The 25,314-nt window shown below is 46.4% G+C and overlaps 1 protein-coding gene across 4 annotated transcripts in view; it reads left to right on the top strand.

The window, feature by feature from the left end:
• Positions 1-25,314, top strand: part of ZFPM1 (zinc finger protein, FOG family member 1) — a 279,431-nt gene that overhangs the window by 207,583 nt on the left and 46,534 nt on the right. For all 4 annotated transcript variants that reach the window (XM_085639659.1, XM_085639658.1, XM_085639657.1 and 1 more), the window contains one exon: positions 277-410. In XM_085639659.1, coding sequence (XP_085495785.1) covers positions 277-410 — 134 coding nt within the window. The remainder of the gene's footprint in view (positions 1-276; positions 411-25,314) is intronic.

The following is a 25,314-nucleotide window of genomic DNA, read 5'->3' as shown; positions in this document are numbered from 1 at the left end:
GGCATGTAGAAATGCACATGCCTCTATGTTAATATAGATTTGAACAGTGCATGTATACACCATAAATCACAAATGATCATTGTATTTTTTGCTAATTTTACAGTTACTTATTCAAGTTTTTCTGTTATTATTTTTTTGTATTCTTGGTAAACTGTTTTGAATGTTTCTGGTGTTCGCTGGCCCATTTGCTTCAAGTCTTGCCCGTATGCAACTTTGGATTTTTTTCAGCTGCAACGTGGTACATAACTCAGTACTCTTTTTCTCTTTTTCTCACAGACGACCTCGAGTTGGTTACACTGGAGGGAGAAAGCAAGGTGCGGTCCAGGTGGGACCTTCTAAAGGGACTCTCCTGGGGCCCTTACAACGGGAACTTCCAAACCACGCCTGGCTCTCCTGGACCCTCAGAAATGGTAAGAAGATCTTGCAACCACCCGAAGTACTCAAAGTGTCACAGTAAGTCCAGTTGTCTCCATGTTTGAGTTTGGACAGCTTTTGGAGTGCGTGACATACCATGCCAATGGCCTTTATGCCTAAAGACGTTCCCTACAAGTGTCAAAGGTGTTCTACCTCTTTCTCCTGTAATATCTGATAGGTCCTCGCTGAAACAATATTGCAAAGCGGTCTGTTGCTTGTTTGATGGATACCCCACTGATCTCGTAGCTATCCATCACAAGTGTGGGAGGAACACCAGCCAGTCTGGGAGAGGTCTGTCCCTGGTCGGGGAGAGGTCTGTCCCTGGTCGGGGAGAGGTCTGTCCCTGGTCGGGGAGAGGTCTGTCCCTGGTCGGGGAGAGGTCTGTCCCTGGTCGGGGAGAGGTCTGTCCCTGGTCGGGGAGAGGTCTGTCCCTGGTCGGGGAGAGGTCTGTCCCTGGTCGGGGAGAGGTCTGTCCCTGGTCGGGGAGAGGTCGGTCCCTAGTCTGGGCAAGGTCGGTCCCTAGTCTGGGCAAGGTCGGTCCCTAGTCTGGGCAAGGTCGGTCCCTAGTCTGGGCGAGATTGGTCCCTAGTCTGGGCGAGGTCTGTCGCTAATCTGGGAGGAATCCCCACAGGTGTGGGGGCTTTTGTTATTGTTATAAGTGTGTAAGGAATCGCCGCCAGATTGGGATGGGTTTGTTAAACAACTGGCAGGTATCACAAGTCTGGGTGGAATCCTCACCAGTCTGAGATTGGTCTGTGACAACTGTCTGGGTGAATCCACACAACTCAGTGATTGTCCTAAGTAGTCTTGTTGGAATCCCCATACACACGGTCGCTGTTCTTTATAAGTCTTGCAAGAATGCCTACAATTTTGTGTTCTGTCTACTATAAGACTGCAAATACTGCCAGGGATTTAAGGGCTGTTGCACACCCCTCATCAGTCCTGAGAGGACTCTATCACAATGACTGGAGCTGCCCTCCATATCCTCTTAGAACCACCCACTTCCTCGCCCACCCTTTGCCCATCAATTCTGTGCTCCTTCAATCCATCCCCTCTGGTTTCTGCTCACTCCTGTTTCAGCCACTTCCTCCACTACCCCCCACTTTCTCAGAATCTTAGGCTCGCCTCCTGCTTCCATGACCCCCCGCTCTGATTCACGCCCTCTTCTTATCATATCATCCCTGCTACCGTCTACTTCTCATGGTACTGTCCCCTTCCTCCCACTTTTTCCCACTCCTTCCCATTTATTTCCTCTTGCTGCATACCATTTGCCTCTAATTCCTTCAAGTGTGTTCCTCTATTTCCTCCCATTGCCCTCCCCTACTCCAGCTAGAATCTTTCTGTTACTACCTTTTCCTCACCAACCTTCCACTCATCCCACTACTTCTCCTTTCTTCCCATTACTATCCACTTCCTTCAACCACTATCTGTTTCCACCTGCAACCACCCACCTCTTTGCCATCTCATAACCATACATGTTCTTCCATCCCCACAGTCCTGTTCTTTTACTACTATACACTATCTCTTGCTACTATGATCTTACCACAAACTCTACAGCTCATTTCCTTTGCTATCATCTCCCTTCTCTCCTTACCACCTGCTTTACAGGCAGCGGACCACTTCCTTCTGTTACATATTCGTTTTTGCTCAGTATAATTCCATAGAAAGGAGAGTTTCCAAGTCCAGAACATGAAAACGTGAGATAAAAATATTTTTGATTAAAAAAAAATACAAAGCAAAACCTGCAACTCTTGTATGGTCACTAGTGACTCTACCGCTCACAAGTGAAAATTTTAAAAAAATAATAAAATAATCAAAGTAAACTTTTCCCATATGATAGCTACACCCCACTATTACCACCTCCTTCCACTACCATCTTCATATCCTGACTCCGACGACTGCTACCATGAACTTTCTCTGGCTGACATCTACGTTGCACAAACTTATGCCCAGCACAAGACCTATAGACAGATTGTATGCCAGCTTTAATCAACTTTTTACACAGCCCTTTTCCTCATTGGTCAAGATTATTTTTAACTACGGGCAGCAAAACACTTAGTAACTCTTAGAGCACTTGTCTTCAAACTTTTAATGCCGCGCCCACTTCTTGTATTTAAAAAAGAATTTAAAAAATGGCTCCCCCGGTTTACTTATTTTCTCACATTTACTCATTAAAAAATGTTTCTAGCCACCCATGTTATTGAGTCAATCACTATATTTATGTTCAGTTATCCCTTTTAGAAAATACAGAGGCGATTTCCAGCAGTGTATTGACAAATGGGTCTTCCTAAAAGTGTAAAATTATCCACAGTGTGATCCTTTATCAGAAATAGGGGGAAGGACTTTGAGGGAAATATGGAACCCCATACAAGCACACCTTGACACCTATCCTCCACTAAGCCACGAGTAACCAAAGAAGTTACTGATGGCTCATTATGACGTGGCTCACTGCCCCTTTGTTTTCGTTCACTAACATACAGCACTGTTTTCAGCATGGTCTTTGTCTCTGCTGCTCAGGTGCATAATAAATGCTCCTCTTGGCCCCAGCCTGACACCACCAGAGGCCAATTAAAGACTACCTGGGGGTGACCCGTTCCACAGTTTGAAGACCTCTCTTGTAGTGGTAGTGGGTAAACATACATTATGGTTGTATTTACATATATAGAAGGTGTTGATCTATTAGTCTAAGGTCACTTTTAGTGCATCCACAAATGTTGGCGAACCAAGAATGCTCTGTTTCAAAAACTGTGGAAAGGGGCATAGTACTCATTAGTACAAAAGGTGGCGCCGGCAGCCACAGGACTAGTTATGGGTGACTTTCTCTACCCAACTGGCAGCCCGAGGCACGGAGCAATTTCTAAGCTTACATTATGGCCCAGTGCAAAAAACACAATTGATAGACAGAATGTGCACAAAGTCAACATTCACCCCAGTACAGAGATCTGGGTCTAAATCCATAGTTTTTTTGCTCCCCATGCCTTTCCAGTTCAGACCCAGCCATATGCAAATCAGTTTTGGCGTGTTCCTCATGGGAACAGTCTAGCCCGAACTGCCAGACCAGATCCTCCCAGGACCGGAAACAAGCATCCTAGGACCGGTTTCAGGGTTTCACCCCTCATAAGCCAGGATAGCTTGAATCAGTGGCACAGTGAGCCTGGGACCCACGTCTGGGCATACCCTGCGCACTTAGGGCGACAATGCAAACGACACACAATTGATGGACAGAATGCAGAACAAATCAAAACATTCACCCCAGTCAAGAGATCTGGGTTAAATCCATCATTCTTTTGCTCACCATGCCACCCCAGTTTAGATCTGGCCATGTGCAAATCAGTCTTGACCCTGTGCCTAATGGGAACAGTCCAGCCCGAACTACCAAGCCAGGTCCTCCCTGGAGTGGAAACAAGCATCCTAGGACCGATTTCAGGGCATCACCCCTCATCAGCCAGGCTAGCGTGACTCCAGTGGCATGGAGAGCACAGGACCCACGTCTGGGCATACCCATCCTACTTGGGGTGACAAATGCAAAAAGAACAATTGATGGATAGAATGCTGCACAGTGTCAATCATTCACCCCAGTACATAGTCCTGGCGCCTAAATCCATCGTTATTTTGCTCCCCATGCCTTTCCAATTCATACCCAGCCATATGCAAATCAGTTTTGACCCTTTTTCCCATGGAAACAGTCCAGCCCAAACTGCCAGGCCAGGTCCTTATGGCCTAGGGCATGGTTACTATGCCTTGGAGTGTGGCACCTTAGTAGGTCTGTGTGTACTTATGGGAGCAAAAGAGTTGGATGAGGCTCACTACAAATCGCATTTGTTTGCTCTATGGTTAAGTGTTTACACTGCCAAGTATTGACGACAAATATGTGAAATAAGTTTACAAGTGTCCTCTATGCGTGCATCAGACAAACATGTTAGCAAGACAACCTAATTAAAATGACTTTATTGATACATTGATTCATAATCCGCATTTCTTTATTCTTTAGCAAATATTTTAGAACGATTTGTAAAAAATCAATATAGAAACATATTAAAAAATGTAGGTATATAAGAGTTGGACCAAATTAAAGCACATTACAATAATAGAAAATGGAAGAAAAAATTGGAATCACTCTGTTATGAAACGTAAATATAAAGAAACCTATCACAATGATAAATGTCTCTATGTATTGATTAAAAAGTAACACTGTAGAAATACTTCAAACCAAAAGTCTACATAGTGACGTAAGGACTTAATGTAGGTACATGGAAGGAGATTGTCAATGTGTTTGCCATTGTTGTTCCTAACCGTATGGCTTATCTGTACTGTACATGTATTCTACAGTATGTGCATGATTTAGACAGCGGGTCTAGCTGATATTCAGGGTTGGCAGTAGTTGGCTGTAATAATCAGTTTTTGGAGTGGTCCCTTTGGAGGATGTGGAGTTTGTGAGGGCTTTTGGATGTAGATCGCTAGCTAGGGTTAGTTTATTTGCTGAATTCCAGGATACCCTACCATTAGCAGCTTTTAACTGTGCCTGCTCCTCATCTTCAATCTGCCGATACGGAATAGCCTCTAGTTTGCCCTTCGTGGAGAAAAAAAGAATACTATGATCGCTCCACTCATTATCAATTACTGCAACAGACTTTATAAAGGAAAAGGCAGAGTAGTAGCTTATGATCTAATCAATTACAGTTGGGCCGGTATAACTCGCAGGTGGGAGGGGGCGGAAGCAGTGCGGGGGTGGTTTCAATAAAATAAAATTAAAAACTTAACTTCACTTCACCGGCCCGGTCCCGTGTCGTTGGTCTGTGTCGTCCTCTCTGCAACAGGAAGCAGCCACAGGCAGCCTCCCTCCCCTCCCCTAAGCCAATCACAATTTTATTTGATATTTGATATTTGTGGGGTATTTATAGAGCGCAGCGTTCGCTCCGAAGGGAGCATCTTGGCGCTAAAGATCCTATGAGAACCAGTCCAGGAGGATTAGATAGCTGCTTTGGAATAATTGTCTGGGAGAGTGAAAATCCAGGTTTTAAGAAGTTTTCTAAAAGGTTTTTCCTGGGTGAGTTGTCTGAGGGTTTTGGGCAGTTTGTTCCAGGCTTTGGTGGCAAGGAAACTGAGGGTTTTCCCACCTTTAGTTATCAAATTGTATTTGGAAGGAAGGATGAGATTGTCATGGGTCGAACGAAGGTGTCGACTAAGGGTGTAGTGGGGAAAACGTCTGTTAAGGTATTTAGGGCCTGTTTTATTGTAGGCCCGGAAGGCTATGATCAAAATTTTAAAGAGAATTCTTTTGTGAAGAGGTAGCCAGTGAAGGGATCGAAGCGCTGCGGTGATGGAAGATCTGCGGGGTAGTCCAAGGACTAAACGCGCGGCTGTATGTAGTACGCTCTGTAGTTTCAGAATTGTGCTCTTTTTTGCCCCTGCGAGCAGGCCATTACAATAATCCAGGCGTGAGATTATGAGAGCCACTGTCACCGTTTTTCTGGCGTCGAGAGGGAGAAAGTCGAAGAACTTTCTGAGGTATTTGATCAATCCGATGCATGTGCCTGCGACAGTTCTGGCATGCTGATCAAAAGAGAGATCGGAGTCGAAGATTACGCCAAGATTCCTGGCTGATGACACTGTCAGAGGGGGGGCAACTGAATTGTCTGGCCACCAGAGTGCAGGGCAGAAGGAGATGTTTTTTCCGATCGGAAGGATCTCCGTTTTACTCGAGTTGCATTTTAGGTGGTTGTTGTCCATCCATCGGAAGACTTCGGTCAAGCAGTGTTTAAGGTTGAGTTCTGCTTCAGTAGAATTAGCCTCTAGTGGCACAATGAGTTGTGTATCATCGGCATACGAGGTGACAGGTATGCCGAATGATTCAATCAGGGTCAGAAGGGGGATAAGGTAGATGTTAAAGAGGAGGGGGCTCAGGATGGACCCCTGCGGGACACCAGAGAATACTGGCTTTTCTTTGGAGTGGAAGGGGCCCAGAGCGACAATTTGAGATCGGTCAGAGAGGAAGGATTGTATCCAAGATAGAGCGGAATCGGAGATGCCGATGTCCATGAGTCTACTGATAAGGATGGGGTGGGAGACAGTGTCAAACGCTGCCGTTAGGTCAAGAAGAATGAGAATGGAGTTTTTCCTCTGATCTTGTAAGGCTTTTATGGTGTCTGACAGTTCAATTAGCGTGGTTTCGGTCGAATGTTTAGGCCGAAAGCCCGATTGTTGGGGGTGAAGAATATTGTTATGGTCCAGGTAGCGTTTTAGCTCACTATGCACTAGTTGTTCCGATATTTTTCCCAAGGCCGGAAGCAGCGATATCGGGCGAAGGTTGGTAAGGTCTGTCGGGGGTTTGTTTGCCTTTTTCATCAGGGGTTTGACTATTCCCTTTTTCCAACGGCTGGGTACTAGGCCTGTGCTGAACGATGTGTTGATTAGGTTGTTAATGGTCGGGTTGACCACGTCAATTAGTTGGTGAAGTATTTTGGGGGGGCAAGGATCAGACGGGGAGCCCGATTTGCAAGCCAGAATGGCTTCTCTAGTTTGGTCTAATGTAACCGGGGAGAAGCTGCTAAAAGGGTTGCCTTGAGGGTCCGGTGGGAGGGGCGCAGGTGGAGTAGCTGGGGGGGGGGAAAGTTGATTTGAATAGAGGCAATTTTGTCCTCGAAGTAGTCGGAGATTTGGTCGCTGAACTTCTGAGAAGGGGGAATTTCAGGCAAAAGTGCCTTGGGCTGCGTAAATGATTTTACTATCGCGAATAGTGCCTTTTGTTTTTGGCAGGAGTTTTTGATGGCGTTTACGTAGTAGTGTTTTTTGGCCGTTTTGATTTCAGAGAGATAGTTTTTCCTTGTAGCGATATATGAAAGACGATTTATCACCTCATATGTCTTTCGCCATTTACGTTCTGCCTTTTTGCATAACAAATGAGCATTGGCTAGCTCAGGTGTAAACCAAGGGGCATTTGTTTTGGTTTTACACCGGGAGGTGCGGGAGCGTAAAGGTGGGATTCTGGAAGTCATTTCCTGTGTAATCCAGTTGTGGAAGAGGTCGGCGTCGGTGTCGATGTTACCAGATAGAATGGGGGCTTGAGTTTGTATTGGGGGTTTAAGGATGAGGTTATCTTGGACCTTTTTCCAGTTGATGTGGTTGTTAGGGAAGGAATTAGCTTTACTGCAGGCTGACGGATTTGTACTCGTAATGTAGAAAGGGATTAGGGAGTGATCAGACCAGATCTGTGGCGAAGGGGGCGATATGAATAGTGAGGAAGAGTTAGTACAAACTCCATCAAGGGTGTGACCCAGGGAGTGAGTAGGTGAAGTAACAAGTTGCCTAAAATTGAACATATCAAGGGTTTGAGTGAAGTTAATAGTTTGTGCATCTGATTTTGATTCGAGATGTAGATTAAAATCCCCTAGGAGGGTGAAGGATGGGTATCTAAGTGAAAGTAGTCCTAAAGAATCGCACAAGGAGTCGAGGAACTCGGTGGCATTACCGGGTGGGTGGTAGATGAGTCCACCTGAGAAAGAAGTGTGTTCATTCAGTTTAATAGAGAAACCTAGACCTTCTGTCTTTTTTAAGGGCTCCAAGCTGAAGGTATGACAAGGGAGGGTGTCTTTGAGAATAATTGCAACACCTCCGCCTCGGCCCTTAACTCTATCTTGCCTGAAAAGCGAGTAGCCCTGAGGTAGGGCGACAGCAATGTCAGGGTTACTGTCTGCCGTCAGCCAAGTTTCCGTTATCATAAGGCAGTCAAAATTGGACTCCAAGATGAGGTCATGTATGTCTTGATTGTGCTTGCACATTGAGCGTGCGTTGATCAGACCTCCTTTGAAGGAGGGTTGGGAGGCCTGAGGGGATGGTGCCTTGACCGGAGAAAGGGCTGGGTGTTGATCAGTGGTCCAATGGCAGAACTTGCAGCTAAATGGGCCTGGCAACACGGCTGGGTCAAGTATGCAAGGGCACTGCTTAGTGACCTGTAGTTGGCGGAGGTCGTAGGGCTGGTAAGAAATGTGGGGGGACGGACGGGCAGAGTTTCCTGCGCCTGTCGCGGTCTTGTCGCGGACGGGCGCAGACGGGCTTGTCTTTGGCGCGTCTTTGGCGCGCAGACGGCGCTCCCGCTGCGCTCGTCCGCTGCGCTTCTCCAGAGACACATATTATAGTGTGGGGAGGCGGGGGGGGCGTGGCCTCGTTGCACGCCGTGAATGGCGGCGGCCAGAGGGCGTTAGCTCAGAGTGAGAGGGGGCGATGCTAGCAATCTGCAGGCTCCCGGAGAATGCAATTGACACACAAAGTAAGTCTGTAAGATCAAAAGTTACTTTACAAATTGTTTAAAAACAGCTTAAAATAGGAGAGCAAGCTCCCGGCTTATCGCCTCAGGAGTGGGGATCTTTGTGGCAAAAGCGCTCGTATTCAGCGCTTATGTACTCGGCGAGGGGGCGTGGCCAGCGAGGGGGCGTGGCTAGCGAGGGGGCGTGGCCTCGTTGCACGCCGTGAATGGCGGCGGCCAGAGGGCGTTAGCTCAGAGTGAGAGGGGGCGATGCTAGCAATCAGCAGGCTCCCGGAGAATGCAATTGACACACAAAGTAAGTCTGTAAGATCAAAAGTTACTTTACAAATTGTTTAAAAACAGCTTAAAATAGGAGAGCAAGCTCCCGGCTTTTCGCCTCAGGAGTGGGGGATCTTTGTGCTGCAATGGCGGGATTGTGATTGTTTGGGACGCCCACCACACAGGCGTCTATGGGGAGGCAATATTCCCCATGTAGAGTGCATGCAGTCTACATGGAGAAAAGGGAGAGTGTGTATGACTGGTTTGGTCGGCCCTGGGGCCGATCAAACGGTCAGTGCCCTCAAATTGGGCAAGCCACTCCTCTCCTACCCGTACAACAGGACCACCCACCCACCTGCCCCCAACGAAACCCTTTTGCTTTCTCACAGTGTGAGATGCGGAAACCTAAAATGGTATTTATAATAACCATTTTAGGTTTCTGCTTCTCGCACTGCGAGAAAGCAGTGGGGCGACGCTCCTCCGCCCACATGGAGGAGCCGCCCCTGATCAATTATCGAGGAACCATTGGACGTTCTATGGGATGGACAAGCCGGACTATCAGTCTGTATTCTATCATTCACCCCAGTGGCATCTAACTCCCTACATGATTCCAGCAGTAGAGACCCTCTCTTATTTGTTCAATACCCCAATGGGAAGGACACCCTTGAAAAATTCATAGCTTCCACTCTTTCATCATCAGTAAAAACTCCTATAGCATGATTGGAGATAGTGGCATTAAGGTCCCCAACCACACTTATACTACTGGGCTGCAACTTCTCAAGGATTACTTTGATAAAATAAAAACTATATTTTAAGAGTGCATCATTCTCATTGTCTGGTGGTATATACATGTTCACCAAAAGAAACTGGGGCATGGAATAATCTCTCCCTTTTGGCATTACAAAAAATTATACAATGAAGTAAATTTGAAGGATGATAGAACACTTTAAAAGGCCATGAGTCGGGCGCGCGGTCCCCCAGTCCCTGATCTACTCCCGTCCCCCTCTTCAGAATTTTGCTGCTGGTTTGGATCCCCCACTTATGGAGCACGTGTTGTCACTTGGATCGAGGGTTGCCTTGCGGTTGTGGTTTGTTTACGTTGTTTTGCGTTAAGAAAATGGAACCGTACTGTGGGCGTGGAGCTGTGAGGCCTGCACCATTGATCACTCCTGTCTTCCCACTGTGCACCGCTGAGAAAGCTTTTTGCTGTATGTATGTAATATGCTTTTGATGCTCTAGCGGCCGGCCGTGTGGTTGTAGGCCCATACCTGTAACTTCTATAAACTGCAATAAACGGTTTCAAAAAAAAAAAAAAAAAAAAAAATAAAAATAAATAAAAGGCCATGAGTAAATTGTGCTCAATAATGTGGCTATGCCACCACTAGTGAGCCATTTTCTAGACTTCCTTGTGGGACTGCTAATAGCAAAATAATCTTTCACCTCTAATGTATCCATTACCCATGTCTCTTGTATACGTATAATGTCTGGGTTTAATGGGCCAAGGTTCAAACTTTCCTCAACACTTTTGGAGCAGCCCACTAAGTTCTAAGACAGAATTATTAATTTGATTGTTAAATAGATTGACTGCATGGGGTCGGCCTACCCTTATCATTTAGGGCTCACACCAACCACTGCCACTGCAGCACATCGTCATTATGCGGCTCCGAGATTAATTTCTGCTTTACAAGGGATACCTTTCTACTCCTGGGCTTTGCAAGAAATTACAGTCCACTTTGCATTGCACTTCAGCTCCTCAGGCGAGATTAAAATTCTCTAAGAGAGTAAATCTTCCTCTCCCTATAGTTATTTACAGTAGATCTACAAGATTTTAGGAGACAAGGTACTATGACAACCGCTTTTGAAATATAAAAAAACCTACATTTTCCATTATTAGATTAGCCAAATGCGATGCAGCGCGCGCAACGAAATTCGTTTTATTAATTTATTTTTACTTACTTCTATTTGGCCGTATTCTGTAGTTTACTACCCCCCACCCTGCCCCTCCCCCGCCTCACGTCACCGCCCAGCAGCACTCCCACCACCGGCGGCTACTGGTCTCTGGGGTGTATTTAAAACCCCCTACCGCCACCGAAGGTTACTTTTTTTGACGCTCCAGTGGCGAAGCGTCTTTTTCAATATTAACAAGGTGGCGCTAAGCAACATAACATGGCTTAATGCCACCTTGTAAATATGCCCCTCTGTTTTGTTCCAGAACATAGTTCTGCAATAGTCCTGAAGGCACGGAGGGAGTTTGAAAGGGAATCTCCGGGCTCCGCACCACAGTCCGCCACCACACCGTTTTCCGCATTTCTCGTTTTTGATTTGACCTGTGCAGGCCTATAAGAATCGGGCAGTTTGAATTTAGTGTAAGTTCATCGAATTTCCGTCCTTGATCAGATATTTTTCACAGTTTTAAGTCCGCCACCATCAAGCTGTCGCACTCGAGTTTGTTGTGAAGGTGTGAAAGTTTTACAGTGTCCCACCCTCATCACAGTTATTTCCTAAACTTCCCAACTTTCAAACTGTGCTAAGTTGACGAGGTTTCCTCAGCTGCGTAAAGCGTCTTTGCTGCCATGAGGGGCGGTGAGTGGCACGGTGCCAGTCCAGTCGAAGCAGTGGCTGATGATCCCCCGATAAGTCCCTGAGCCCCTCACCGCCTCATATATGTTCCTTTGTCAGTCTTTCCATACACCATACCTATAAGTGCCTGCACAACAGCCAATACCGACAGCTTTGCCCTCTCTCCCCTGCGTTTTTTGCAGGATATATCCAATCAAATTTAGGACCACTGGAATTATGCGGCATCGTAGGACTGACAGGTTTGACGAAATTATGCATAAAGACAAGGCAAATTATGCTGTGTAGTGCAGCACATTTTGAAGCATTATTCGCTATTTTTACATTTTTTCGCGATAACGCTGTATTAGCAAAGGTTTCAGGCCATTCATATCAGTTTGACACCTAAATACAGCAATCTGCAACAGACCAGTGATCTGTATCTGCTCTGCAAAAGGACACTGCACTACAACATGTAGCGTTTTTGGAACTTTTGACCTGTGTGAGAATGAAATATGCACATTATGGATTTTGTGTCAAGTGCAGCAAATCCGTCATTATGAGCAAAACACTATGGCCAAAGAATCGCATACTTCCAGTGACCCTGGTTATACTGCAGGCTGAAAAACCAATCCATTGTGCCACAACCGGGGAATCCGCCCGACTAATGCAACATGTAATTGTTGACTATTATTGTACAGTCTGGGCTCTGGCTCACACAAGACACTGCAGTTGGTTGGCCCCTGTGGTTTGTCTTGGGTTCAGAGAGATTACTGTTCCTCAGTGCTTTCAATGGAACCTTAGAAGTGCTGGTACTCACTATCCAGAGTACCTGTTTTTTCCTCCGAAGAGCAGGTACTCGCACTTTAAATATATTGCAACAGTGCTGACACGTGTATGTACTCTCCCTTTCAAATTTAGGGGCTCAGTACTGGACATTACTTCCCGTTTTAAAGTAGTGCTTGCCTGCCCTAGAATGTGTTACTTAAGGTTTTTGGGCTGGCTGGTGATGCCACCTCTCCCCCCCCCCCCCCCCCGCGTGTGATGGGCCGTTCACAGGCCAACATGGCGCTCAGCTGGGAGTTGACCCCTCGTGCCTCCTGTAAGTGTGTGCATCCGCGCCTCGAGCCTGCTGTCTGTGTGTGCTTTCGCGACTGCGCTCAGTGTGTGCATCCGCGCACGCTCTTCTCTCAGCTCTAAGGTTGATTCAAGACACTGAAAGGAAAGAAAAACAGACCGTGCCATTCATGGAGCGCCCTACTATCTGTTCAGAATGAAATCCTTGATTAACCCCTTATCATCCCCGTTTTTGGCCTTTATCTCCTCTTCGGCGCCATGCGTCCAGACACCGAGGCCTGGATGATTGATTCCTGAAAGATAGGCCCTGCTTTCCGATACTTCATTTATTGTCTAAATATTTTCGCGAACGTTTCAGCAGTTCCCTTATCGAGCGTCGGCCTGGTGGTGTCCAACCCGCCCATCCTATCTCTGGACCGCCGAGCGCAGGCAGGAATCTTGACTTCTCTCCAAGATAGCTGCTATCGCCCTTCGGTGTGCTCTCTTAAATGTTCTGCAGAAGTGTGGGGCTTTGCCACCCTTTGGCTGCCACTTACTCACAGGCCTGGGGGCCCTCCCTGGCAGGGGGGTGGGCGGAGGACTCGCATACTGGCAGGACCACAGATAAGGGTCCTTTTCGCTGGCATTGCAGCAGAGCAACAGGGTATGCTTGGCTGTAATTGCTAAAGACACAGATGAAGGACGGAGTGCAGAGCAAATCAAATATTCACCGCCAGCCAAGAGATCTGGGTTAAATCCATTCTCCTTTTGCTCACCATGCCACCCCAGTTCAGACCCAGCCTTATGCAAATCAGTCTTGAACCTGTGCCTCATGGGAACAGTCCAGCCCGAACTGCCAAGCCAGGTCCTCCCTGGACCGGAAACAAGCATCCTAGGACCGGTTTTGGGACATCACCCCTCATCAGCCAGGATGAATTGCTGGCAGAGTCGCAAAGGGGTTTCTGGTGGGATATACAGATGGAAGCATTGAGAGTGGACGCAGCTCTTCAGCCTTTGCTCAAGCATGGACCAAGTCCCACTGCTCCCAGTGCCCACTTTGACTTTGTCATACCATTCACCCAGGCATGCTGGCATGAACCATGGCGCACCATGCTGAATTTGGGCACAATATATAGCCTGTGGCAGCGCCCTCTAAAAGGCCCTCCTGCTCTTTCCATTAACCTAGCCGCAGTACATCTGTTAATGTTTGTGTTTGCCAACCTAAGTTTGGTTTTGCTCAAATGTCGGCATCGGTTTGTATACCTCGAATGCTGCTTGGCTGACCATGATCTGATACACTGGTTCAGAAATTCTGTTGAAATCTAATTTCTTGTTGAGGAAAGCAAACATTTTCCCATCTCGGAGAAAGGCCGTAGCCACAGCATTTTTTTAAAAATAGGATATCATTTGTGAACTAGGACAGCCTGTTTACACAGGGGCGTAACACAGGCCCCCGCATCCCCTACAGTGTGGGGGGCCCCGAGCTGCAGGGGCCCTCTCAGCCCAGTACTAAGGCCTTAGAGCTCCAGATTAAATCCGGAGTGGGGGCCCCTCCATGTATCTTGCAGGGGGGCCCCCTGAGCTTTCGTTATGCCACTGTGTTTACAAACCTAATAACTACCTCCAGTGCAAATTCGAGGTCTATTTTTTAGGTCTTGCCTGTGGTCTGATTTTAGCTGTCTATTGTTGAAGACCTGTTGGGTTAAATACCAGTGCTTAAAGTGAGTTTAGGTCACCCATTGCTTCCCATCGCTTGACTTTCTGTCAATCTCATTTGCTTGCTGCTTGTTCGATGGCTCTCCTTCCTCTTCTTGCTTTTGTCCCTCCCGTGGAGCAAAGCTTCTTTAGTGTCCTTCGAATTCAATTACTTGAATCCTTCCAGGGCTTCACAACTTAACAAACTTTGTTCTACTTTTCATTACTCAATGCGAATGCTGTGTTTTCTTTCTCTTGGGCTGCTTCCTCATTCATATCCCTGTTTCTGTGTCCCCCCCCCCCCCACCCCTAGCTCCTCTTGCTCATCCATCCCTCCTTGCTTTCCCCCTTCAGTGGCGTTTACTTGCTCCCCCATCTCACTTTGCACCCATTGCTCCCCTGCACCCCTCTCATCACAATGTTTTTTTGTTTCTTTCCTGGTTTGCAGCTGCAGTTTGCTGATGTGTAGCTTCTTTCTAAATATTGTGCTACTGCACACTTTTCATATATATTATTTTAATGTACTGCTTCAAGATTGGAATGTTACATTAAAAAGAAAAAAAATGGCCGCTGCAGCATCATGTGCATGCATGATGGTGCTTTCACACATATGTCCCATTAAATAATAATGGGGTTACTCTCTGCCCCTCTGAACTTGGGTATACAGTTATGAGCTACAAACAGTTCTGTCGGGTGAACAAAATCTCATCAAAGAGAATTGTAAAAGAATGTTTTTAATTGAACATTAAATACTAGAAGGGCCTATAAATTATTCCTCAAACATGTGTGAAACTTCTCCTGACTCAAAAACTCAAATTTTTAAAGACATATTATATCTAAATACCACTGACACAACCATTAACTTGTTTTAAAAATATTATTTTTCATATATCAAAACATGTATATCTCTCTCTTTTCATATTTCTCTTTTCAATGGCTGTCCAGAGAACATAAAGAACAATACATCATATTAACATATACATAGTGAAAATAAAATAATCTCCCAGTGAGAACAAACATAAGACCTTGGAACCACATATAATCAAAATGTCCCAAAAATGTTTTATTTAGTGTCTCCTTATATCTTCTTTACATATTCCAAGGATAGCTGACATAGGACATAACGTTATGTCATCAACGTTTCGACCCTGTGTTCAAGTGTTATTCACTATACGTCATGGCGGGTCTTCCTCAGGACTAAAATAGACCTACGGGTAACCTTAAATGTATTCAAAGAATGACACATATGGCCTGTCCAAAACGGTATCCATTAGTTATGTAACATGACATCTCAGACCCCAGCCGGGGTTCACTCGATGTATGTTGTGATGGGATTATTTTTACCCTCCTTCAATTGTAGTCCTCTTGGCCCAATCGTGGCTTCATTTAAAATATACAGCGTCAAACGCAGGAGGACAGCAGACAAGACAGGAGCTACCGCTGTATATTTTAAATGAAGCCACGATTGGGCTAAGAGGACTACAATTGAAGGAGGGTAAAAATAACCCCATCCCCACAGCAAGTGAACCCCGGCTGGGGTCTGAGAGGTCATGTTACATAACTAATGGATACATAACTAATGGATACCGTTTTGGAAACGCCATATGTCATTCACACATCCATGCTCTCGCTTTGTGCATGTACATCCAGGACTTTTCAGACTTGTAGGAATTGTGTTTGTACCATTAATTATCTTTAGGTAGAATTAGTTCACCATCTTTTTAATCAGAGGGGGACACTGGTAAAACTATTTTGTCCTCTGGAAGGTGTTTTTAAGTGCTTCCCTCTGTATTTACATTAGACGAGAGAACCTTCTTCTGCCCCCCCCCCCCCCTCCAATAATTTGTCTCCTTGTTTATCCAACTCAAGAGCACCCTGTTTACCAGGGGTGCAGCCACATTTAGTGTGAGGAGGAGCCCCATTATGAAACATGCCACCTATGGGTGGGTGAGAAGTTTTGCCCTCAAAGAAATCTTCCCAGGAGGAGACTGTATCAGCCCTGCTATTACCCATTTTAAAGGGAGAGAACCAGCCCTTCTCAGAACTGCTGCCATCCATTATAAAGGGTGTGTATCAGCACTTCTTAGCACTGCTGCCATCCATTTTAAAGGGAGAGTATCAGCACTTATTAGCACTGCTGCCATCCATTGTAAGGGAGAGTACCAGCACTTCTCAGCACTGCTGCCATCCATTTGAAAGGAAAGGATGTGCACTTCCCAGCACTGCTGCCATCCATTTCAAAGGGAGTGTCAGCAGTTCTCAGCACTTCTGCCATCCATTTAATGGGAGAGTGGCAGCACTTCTCAGCACTTCTGCCTTACATTTTAAAGGGAGAGTACCAGCACTTCTCAGCAGGGCCGGACTGGCCTTAGCGGGCACCGGGCAATCCCCCGGTGCGCTGCACGGGTGGGGCCGGTATTACGGGACCTGGGGGCCATTTTTGTTACAGGGCCGTTTTTGCAGCTTAGCTGCAAAATCGGCCCTGTAACAAAATCGGCCGAAATCCGGCCCTGGCAAAGAGCTCGGCGACACACCCAACCCCCGGGGGGCCGGCCGAGCACTTTGTCAGGGCCGGATTTGGTTCCCAGTCCGGCCCTGCTTCTCCGCACTCTTGCCATCCATTTAAAGGGAGAGTATTCACACTTCTCAGCACTTCTGCCATCCATTTTAAATGGAGAATAACCACACTTCTCAGCACTGCTGCCATCCATTTTAAAAGGAGAGCACCAGCACTTCTCAGTATTGCTGCTATTTAAAAGGAGAGTATCTGCACTTGTCAGCACTGCTGCCATCCATTTTAAATGGAGTATCGGCACTTCTCAGCATTACTGCCATCTGTTTTAAAGGGAGAGTATCCGCACTTCTCAGCACTGCTGCCATCCATTTCAAAGGGAGAGCGTCAGCACTTCTCAGCAACAAACTGCCACTCCAAATAGTATTTATCCGCACTTCTGTATTTCCATTTAAAGCACTGCTGAACTCTTGCAAGCGGTTTGTGACCATGGAAATGTACGCTCCTGGAATCCCTCCTAGGCTGGAGTAAATGTCTCGCAGGGATTTATAGAGGGAAGGAACACTCCTATGTTTGATGGGAGTTTAAGTGATGAGTTTTCTTCACGGTAGAAAAACAAAAACTATGAATGTGCAAAGACATATTTGTGACCAGTAGAATTTTACCCCAGGGAAATTGTGCCGACAATTTGTTCTCGTGGAATTGCTCAAGGAGAATATTGCTGTTCTAGAATTTCTAACATACACGCGAAATCCTTGTGAATCCCACTAGAGCCGGAAATGTGCTTTCAGCCCATGGGGACTTAGAGCCCAGCTTTAATTTGCAGGGCTTTGTGACTCGTCCGCTCAGATTTACAGACTGACCTGCGCTTACGTGTTCATCCATCCGGTTTCATGTGCGCGCATACTCACCCTCACGCTTTACTCACGTTCTCATCCCTTCACGCTTTACTCACTCTCACGCTTTAACTCACCTCGCTCCTCAGTTACGTGCCGCACACACGCTTTCCCCCACTTTCCAAGAATCGCCAGCCCTTTGGAGTCCCCGCACGTGCCCCCAGAGACCCCCCTCATCGCCTGCCTCCCCCGAGCCCCTCCCCCAACGGTCAGCCATGACCCCCGCTGCACTTGTTGATGCCAGTGAGTGAATGTCCAGCCGCCTGCCTGCTCCGGATGTAGCACAGATGATGTTTCTGATGACAATCGCAAAGTCCAGGAGGCAGACACTGACCTCTTTGTTACACGACAAAAATGCCTCGTTTGGAAAATAGGACAGGCCGTTAAAGAAACACTGCAGTCTCTTCACTAGCCCGTTAGATAGACCAGTGGGTCGGGAGCCTGCTGCTCTGCTGGGATGTGTGCGCACGAGTTCGGTACAACGATGGCTCCGCTCCGCGTTTCATCTTTACCCCAAAAAGGGGCACAAAATGCGACCTCTATGCCCCTCTAGTTTCTCATCTCCCTATCCTCACCTCCCTACCCAACCCCATTCCAACACCCCCACTACGCTGGCCCGGGTCCCTCTAGCTGCTCGAGCCCTTCAACCTGCCCGGGCCCTCTGCTGAAACTCCCATCCACCTAAACGGAGGGCTCGTTTCAACCCCCTGCTTTCAGGACCCTCACTCCTAGGGACTGAAGACCAAAGCGGCCGATAAAGAGCACAGACCCGCCGGAACAGAAACAGAAGTGTACAGAAATCGGGTATTTTGTTGGGTGTCTATTCCTGCTATCAGTCATGACCTCCAGGAACATTGATCACTCCCTTGACCGTGCATGGGGTTAAAAAAAAGAGGTTTAGCTTCTCAATGGACATTAATAATACCGCAGGCGTCACATGTTACTGCTACAATGCTGTTGTTTTTAGGCGGGTGCGTTGTTCTATTGTATATGGCTACTTAGCGCACTTAAACAACAGAAACCGGAGTGTGCATTTACAGCTAAACACGTGGGAATATATACTTGTTACAGTTTACAATTTTCACCTGCAAAAAGAAAAATTGATGGACAGAATGCAGAACAATGTCATACATTCACCCCAGTACGGAGATCTGGGCCTAAATCTATAGTTTTTTTGCTCACCATGCCACCCCAGTTTAGACCCAGCCATATGCAAATCAGTCTTGACCCTGTGCCTCATGGGAACAGTCCACCCCGAACTGCCAGGCCAGGTGCTCCCTGGACTGAAAACAAGCATCCTAGGACCAGTTTCGGGCTTTTGGCCCTCATCAGCCAGAACCCCGAAACCGGTCCTAGGATGCTTGTTTCCATTCCAGGGAGGAGCTGGCTTGGCAGTTCAGGCTGGACTGTTCCCATGAGGCACAGGGTCAAGACTGATTTGCATATGGCTGGGTCTAAACTGGGGTGGCATGGTGAGCAAAAGAACTATGGATTTAACCCAGATCTCTTGACTGGGGGTGAATGTATGATTTATTAAGCATTCCGTCCATCATTTGTCTGCGTAGCCCTTTTCACCCTAAGTTGGATGGATATGCCCAGACGTGGGTCCCTTGCTCACTGTGCCACTGGATTCAAGCTAGCCTGGCTGATGAAGGGTAATACCCAGAAACTGGTCCTAGGATTCTTATTTCCGTTCCAGGGAGGACCTGGCTTGCAGTTCGGGCTGGACTGTACCCATGAGTCACAGGGTCAAGACTGATTTGCATATGGCTGGGTTCAAACTGGAATGGCATGGTGACCAAAAGCAATGGATTTAACCCAGATCTTTTGACTGGGGGTGAATGTATTATTTATTCGCATTCCGTCCATCATTTTCGCCTGTCAAGAAAGATATGGATACATTTTAATAAGGTAAGGAAAATGGGGCTTAAACCCACCGAAAAGTCAATAAGATAATAACGTGCTTAAAATTGGCTCAGGAAAAGTGAAAAAGAACGTCAAACCATGAGGTTAGCCTCAATCATCACCCACCACGCCCTCTCCATGAGTGCCACTCAGTCTGCAATATTTACTATCAGCTAAGTTTATAAAGCTTACGAAGCCTTCAATAACTGAATTGTTGTAGGCTGGTCCCATGTCTTCAGGGACACCAGTATCCAGGCCTGGCTTTTTATCTCAGTCATTTGTAGGCCTTCAGTTGGCAAGACTACAAATCCCAGAATTCCAAATGTTTGCTTAAAAGTTAGCACTGGAAATCGGCGATCATCGGGCCTATAGACAGCTAATCAAAAAGCCACAACCTCACAATACCCGTGAGAAACAATCCTATTAATTAGCCTACCTCGTGCACGAGTAATTGCTAATGAGTGACTTGACCACCAGAAGAGGCATCTTACGAGATGTGCTGAGAGGAGCACCCTAGCCTCCCAGGCTAAGAACTACAACTTTTTCACTGAAAGGGAAGATGATTTTTGGGACCCATATGTACTTTCAGAGCTGACACTGCAGCCAAAAGGGGTCCGTTGTGTACCATGTTTTTTAATCTTGTGGCTAGCAAGTGGCTAGCTTATTTTCCATTCTATCTTTTATTTGTTCCATTTTACCTCCAGGCTGGCAGGTTGCAAGCTCGAATAAGGGCAGGAAAGAGACCACTCTTTCATCCCCGTTAACCAATAAATTGACTTGCGCTGACCTAGTGAATAAGGCCAGGTAATGTCGCCATCTAGTGGTTGGACTTGGCTACTTGTACAGCTAGGTGATGCATTTCTTTCGGAATTATCATTTTATGTATGGACGTACAAGTTACGGAGGGCAAACCACTGTTGGCTAAAAAGCATTGGCTGGGTAAAAGTGGCACACACACATGGCAAGCAGCCGCTTGGAAGCTCTGCCAATGGGACTGCAGCAGCCAATCACGTGTTGATGGGTCTGGAAGCAGGCGCTATGTATTAGACCTAGTGTTAGCCAACACATTTTGATTTAACCAAACTTGTATGTAGCATACTTACATGTAAGGTCTTCCAGCTGCCCCACTGCACCATGCAGAATGGGGCAGTGGAGCAGCCCACATCAGTTATTTGCCAAAATCACTAAGAACCTTTCTTTCACACGGAGCACATCCGCAAATTAATTCCCATGAGTGCCTCAAACTACCAGGACAATGTGCGCTTTTTGATACTTATATATGTTTTACTTTTAATCAAACGCCCGCAGCTCCTCAGCAACAAAGGTTTACAAAAAAACAGAATAAAACACGCATTGGTATAGCCAAAAGGCTGACCGTGAAAAATGTGAGATATTTGCTATGCCAGTGCTTGTTTTTTGGGGAAGCAGTTGGGGTTAAGGGACGTTGTTGGTCAGTCTTGTTCCATCCACCATTGTTTCCATTTCTCTGATACCACCCACTGAGTGGGGTCCTCTTTGGCAATCTCATGAATAAAGAGACTGTGTTTAAGAGCCACCAAATGGTAAAAGAAATCACCAACTCGAGCATGCAAATGCTTGTGCTGTGGGAGGCCGAGCAGTCTGCCCAGGATCACACTGGGCGAATTTATAAATATATTTGCACAATGTGGGTCGAATTTACAAGTGCAAATAATTTGTTTGTGGCTGTACAGCCACGTGTGACACTCAGAAAAGGTGGTTTTACACACCACACAAGGAGTTTCACGCGGGTAACTCTACTACCAGTGGTAGGCCGTTGTCATTGTGTTTGTTTTGGGCTTATCATCCCTGTCAAGGACAGGAGTAAATCCCCTTTGCAGGGTGTGAATGCGAAGGGAACACATGAAGAATTGGTGGGGTGTAGAGAATGAGGTTTCTCCACAGTAAAAGACTTATTCACCTTGTAGACGAAAAAAGCTGGCAAGTGCACTTGCGCCGGGATTTTCTCTTGAACAATCCCCCAACTCTCGCGGAAATGAAATCCACACAAGGATTTGAGGAGTGGCATCGGGTGATCTCCCTGCTCCTCTCAAGCCCACTCCGTCTCTGACAATAAACACTGCAGATCTTCGCTCTACATACGAGAAGGTGAGTACATTGTGCGGCACATTTTACTAAGTCGCAGGCACTTGGTGCTTAGAAGCTGACAAGCCAGCCTAGCTCTCCTCTACCTCCCACCTGTCCTACCCCTGCAGCTTCTATTTCCTTTCTGCTTCTTTCCTGCTTTGAGAAGTGATGGATCATGGCTACCAGTGTGACTTCAGACTGCATTTTTTCACAGTTCTATGTGTTTTTAGAAAGTATACAACCTGACCCATCTGTAAATCTCCCAAGTCCCCAAAAGGGAAGAAAAGGCTCAGTGAGTGATGCGATTATCTCTAGCCATGGAGCAAATTTGAAACCTTTGGACATAAAGTATTCTAGTATTATTCAAAGCTGCAAGTATTTCAGATTGCAAATTTGTGGCAGGTGCACTTTTTTCACATGCAGAAATGTGATACAAAGTTGCTAGTGTACATGCAGACTTTTTTTTCTTTCTTCGCTGGAATTTTGTCTTTGCCCTGGAAAAAATGCTTTCCTCAGCCCCTCTTCAGTTTTTAGGGTTTATCCTGTCTATCAACACATCTAGCTTGCGCTATATCAAATTCTAAATTAAAAAAATACAATTTACTTTTGGCTTTGGAAGGAGTATATCTGCAAGTGTTTACTGGGTGAATTTTGGTGGTTGTGCACAAACGGATGAGTATGTGGGTCTTCACCCTCTATAGATGGACCACCCAGTAAAGCCCACAATCCCTTCCCATTTAACAAATAATCCGCCACACTGATGTGGAATTTCTGTGTGCGCACTCCATTTGTAGTTAAAATCCCATTTTTGTATGCGGTTCTGTGAATCTGGAATGAGAGTTGCTCCTCTAAAATGCCTTTTTTTTTTTTTTAAATAATAAGTATTGATTTTTCCATTTGTAGCATCAACGATTAGCACATTCTATTTTAACATTCAGTAGTATCAACCTTGTTACATCATTACATTAGTAGTGATTACATCATCACAAATGCTCCACCTGTAGGCATGGCTGTGTGTTGGCGCTCTTAAATTTCACATGTCTAGACTTGCACTCCCTGTCCGAGGCAATGAGTTTGTTGTTCAATTGTATCATACAATGAGTAACATATGAGGATCAATGCTGCTCAGGTGATCCCTATGAATAGTGCGTTTGACAACTGGGGGATAGGGCTTAAATCTTGGGACTGAGTTAGAGTATCTTGTGCATCTGATTGTGTGTGCCTCGCCTATTGCTTGGAGGCACAGGTCGCATGCGTGGTGTCACTCAGTCGGATCAGGCGTCTGTGGAGTTTACTTTAAAAAAAAGGAGAGAGCAAGAAGGAAAGGAGTACGTCCTCTTCCCTATACGTTAATAAATATAACAACTTGGACGCACTCCTCATAGGTTATTCCATGAGGAATGTCCTACTCGCTACTGGATACTAGAGTGCAGGAAACCATTAAGGTTGTTAAAAGAACCCTCATCCACCAACCTAGTTGGTGGCATGCTTCATCATTGGGTTCCCAGCTGGGTTGCTGAATACAACCCAGCTGTGCTACAATACCTGATTACAGTGGAGCAGGTTTTTTTGTGAAGGTGTGAGTGCGAAGAAGTGTCTTTAAAATGCCTCTAAAGTGCCCAGATGAGTGGTGCTTTATTTAAAGGGTTTTTGGGCATATTAAAAACAAAGTGAGATATTATGAAGGGAAAATGATCTTCTATAGTTCTGTCTAAAAAGAGGTTGACATGTTTCAGCCTCGGTGTAATTAAATGAGGCTTTCTTCAGGACCGTGAAATGTGAATAGTGAAGTGGCAATAAAAAAAATTGTTTGCCACATGCGTGAAAAAGTGATTTTATGAAGTCTGTGGAGTTTAGTCTGGCTGGTTCCTCGCTCTGCTGTAGCGCTGACAGAATTGCTTCCCAGTTTGCGGATATAGGTATTTTCCTAAGACCTTTGATTTCTTTGCGCCGGATCGCCATATTTTCTGCCCATGCGTATGTGGAATGTCTCCATGCTTGTATGTGTGGGGGGGATCGGGTGCCTTCCACTTTTTCGTGATTAGTCTTTTGGCTGCCTCTATGCCTAGGTCTAAAAATCTGGAGGGGACCTTAGTTTGTTACGTAATTATTGGTGCTAAATAAATGTGATGCTCATTTATCGATCTTAGAAGCATAGAAGACTGGGGCAGCCCTGCAGGGATTTGGAACACGTGTTCGCACATTTGCCTCTTTGAGACATTTTATTGGATGGTAATAGATGGCTGGGAGTGATGTCGGGGAGGTGTACATTTTGTGATGGAAAAGAGGCCTGCCCACTGCTGCCAACCTTTGGAGGAATGTTCGGCTCGCTCTGCTGCCAAGCCCGATAATGCGCCCTGCTGTAGCATTAACATTTGGGGTGGCATAGGAGGAGGAGGTACGGTGGCTGAAGAGTATTGGAAGGTTTGGGTGGGTGGAAATAAACTCAGTCTGCCATCCTTCTGGTCGAAACAGCTCAGAAGTAAAAGGCAACTTGAACTGCTCAGCTCTGCAGGGTGCCACCCTGGGCGCCCCCGCAATCCGGAGTGCGTTGTATTATTGCCAGTTCGAGTTAGTTTGCCCACTTATGTCCCTTATAGGGCTGACGTAGGTTTTAAATTGTCGACTGCAGAACCCGAACATCTCTAATCTTGGCTTTCCCTGACCCAAAACTGTGTTCTTGGGCTTATCCTTTCGTCGTCTGTTGTCTTAGTCCTATTACATGAAAACCGACAGCGCTTTGAAACCGGACGATCTTCGATATGAAGAGCTATATTAAAAGTCACAGAAGCAACGCCCGCCCTGATGCTCCTGCGTGACGTGCATCTCTCAAGCAAGGAAGGTAACCGGTGAGGTGGGGGCACGTGCGCCGCAGGTTATCTCCGCGGAGCCGTTATGGGTTTTGTTTAGAGGAGCTGGGCCCCCAGCCCCCCGTTGGAAAGTGAGGCGGATTTCTGCGCAGTCAGCAGAGGGCTCGCGAGCCTTTATCACGCTGCGAACACTCCGGCCCTCGGAGTGATAAGCGTGAACTGACGGAGGCTGTCATCCCCAGTTTGAGGGCTTTAAAAAATATTGGGATGGAATAATTAGATTTCCTATCGTTACGGCTGCAGCCATCGAAAGGATCAACCAGATTAATTTTCCCTCTTGCTGCTCATTAATATTCATTAGAGACGAATAAAAGACGAAAAAATCCAGTGTCGGAGAGAGGGGGGTGGGGTGGCGCGGGGACCTCGCGGATGAGCCAAAGCGCGAGAAGTCGAGAGGGCATGCCAGGTACCACCGGCATCTGAAGACTGCCCGCGTCCTTCTATACTGACATAGTGCTACATCAAACTAGGGGTGTCGTAGCACTATATAGCACTAAGAGGTAATAATCACCCAAGTAAACTTTTGTTTTGTCTGGCTAGCGCACACAGTTTGTTGAATCAACTCTTTAGCGCCCTTCAAGGCTGTGGCGATTAATGCCCTACGTGGTATTGCGAGCTGCCTCCCCGTCCTTGGGTAGAGAGTTGTTCTGGAGGGCAAAAGGCGCGCCGTCCGTAGTTCCTCTGTCTGAGGTGTCCAGTGTAGGTCCAGGAGTCCATGTACAATCTTCAGGATGACCCTTGACTATGTAAATAAGTCCCATTGGGAGTCCCTGTATAGTTAAT

The sequence above is a fragment of the Triturus cristatus genome, chromosome 12 (assembly GCF_964204655.1).
Source record: "Triturus cristatus chromosome 12, aTriCri1.1, whole genome shotgun sequence".
NCBI classification, from domain to species: domain Eukaryota; kingdom Metazoa; phylum Chordata; class Amphibia; order Caudata; family Salamandridae; genus Triturus; species Triturus cristatus.
Note: the sequence above shows the minus strand (reverse complement) of the source record. Positions and strands in the feature narration are given on the sequence as shown.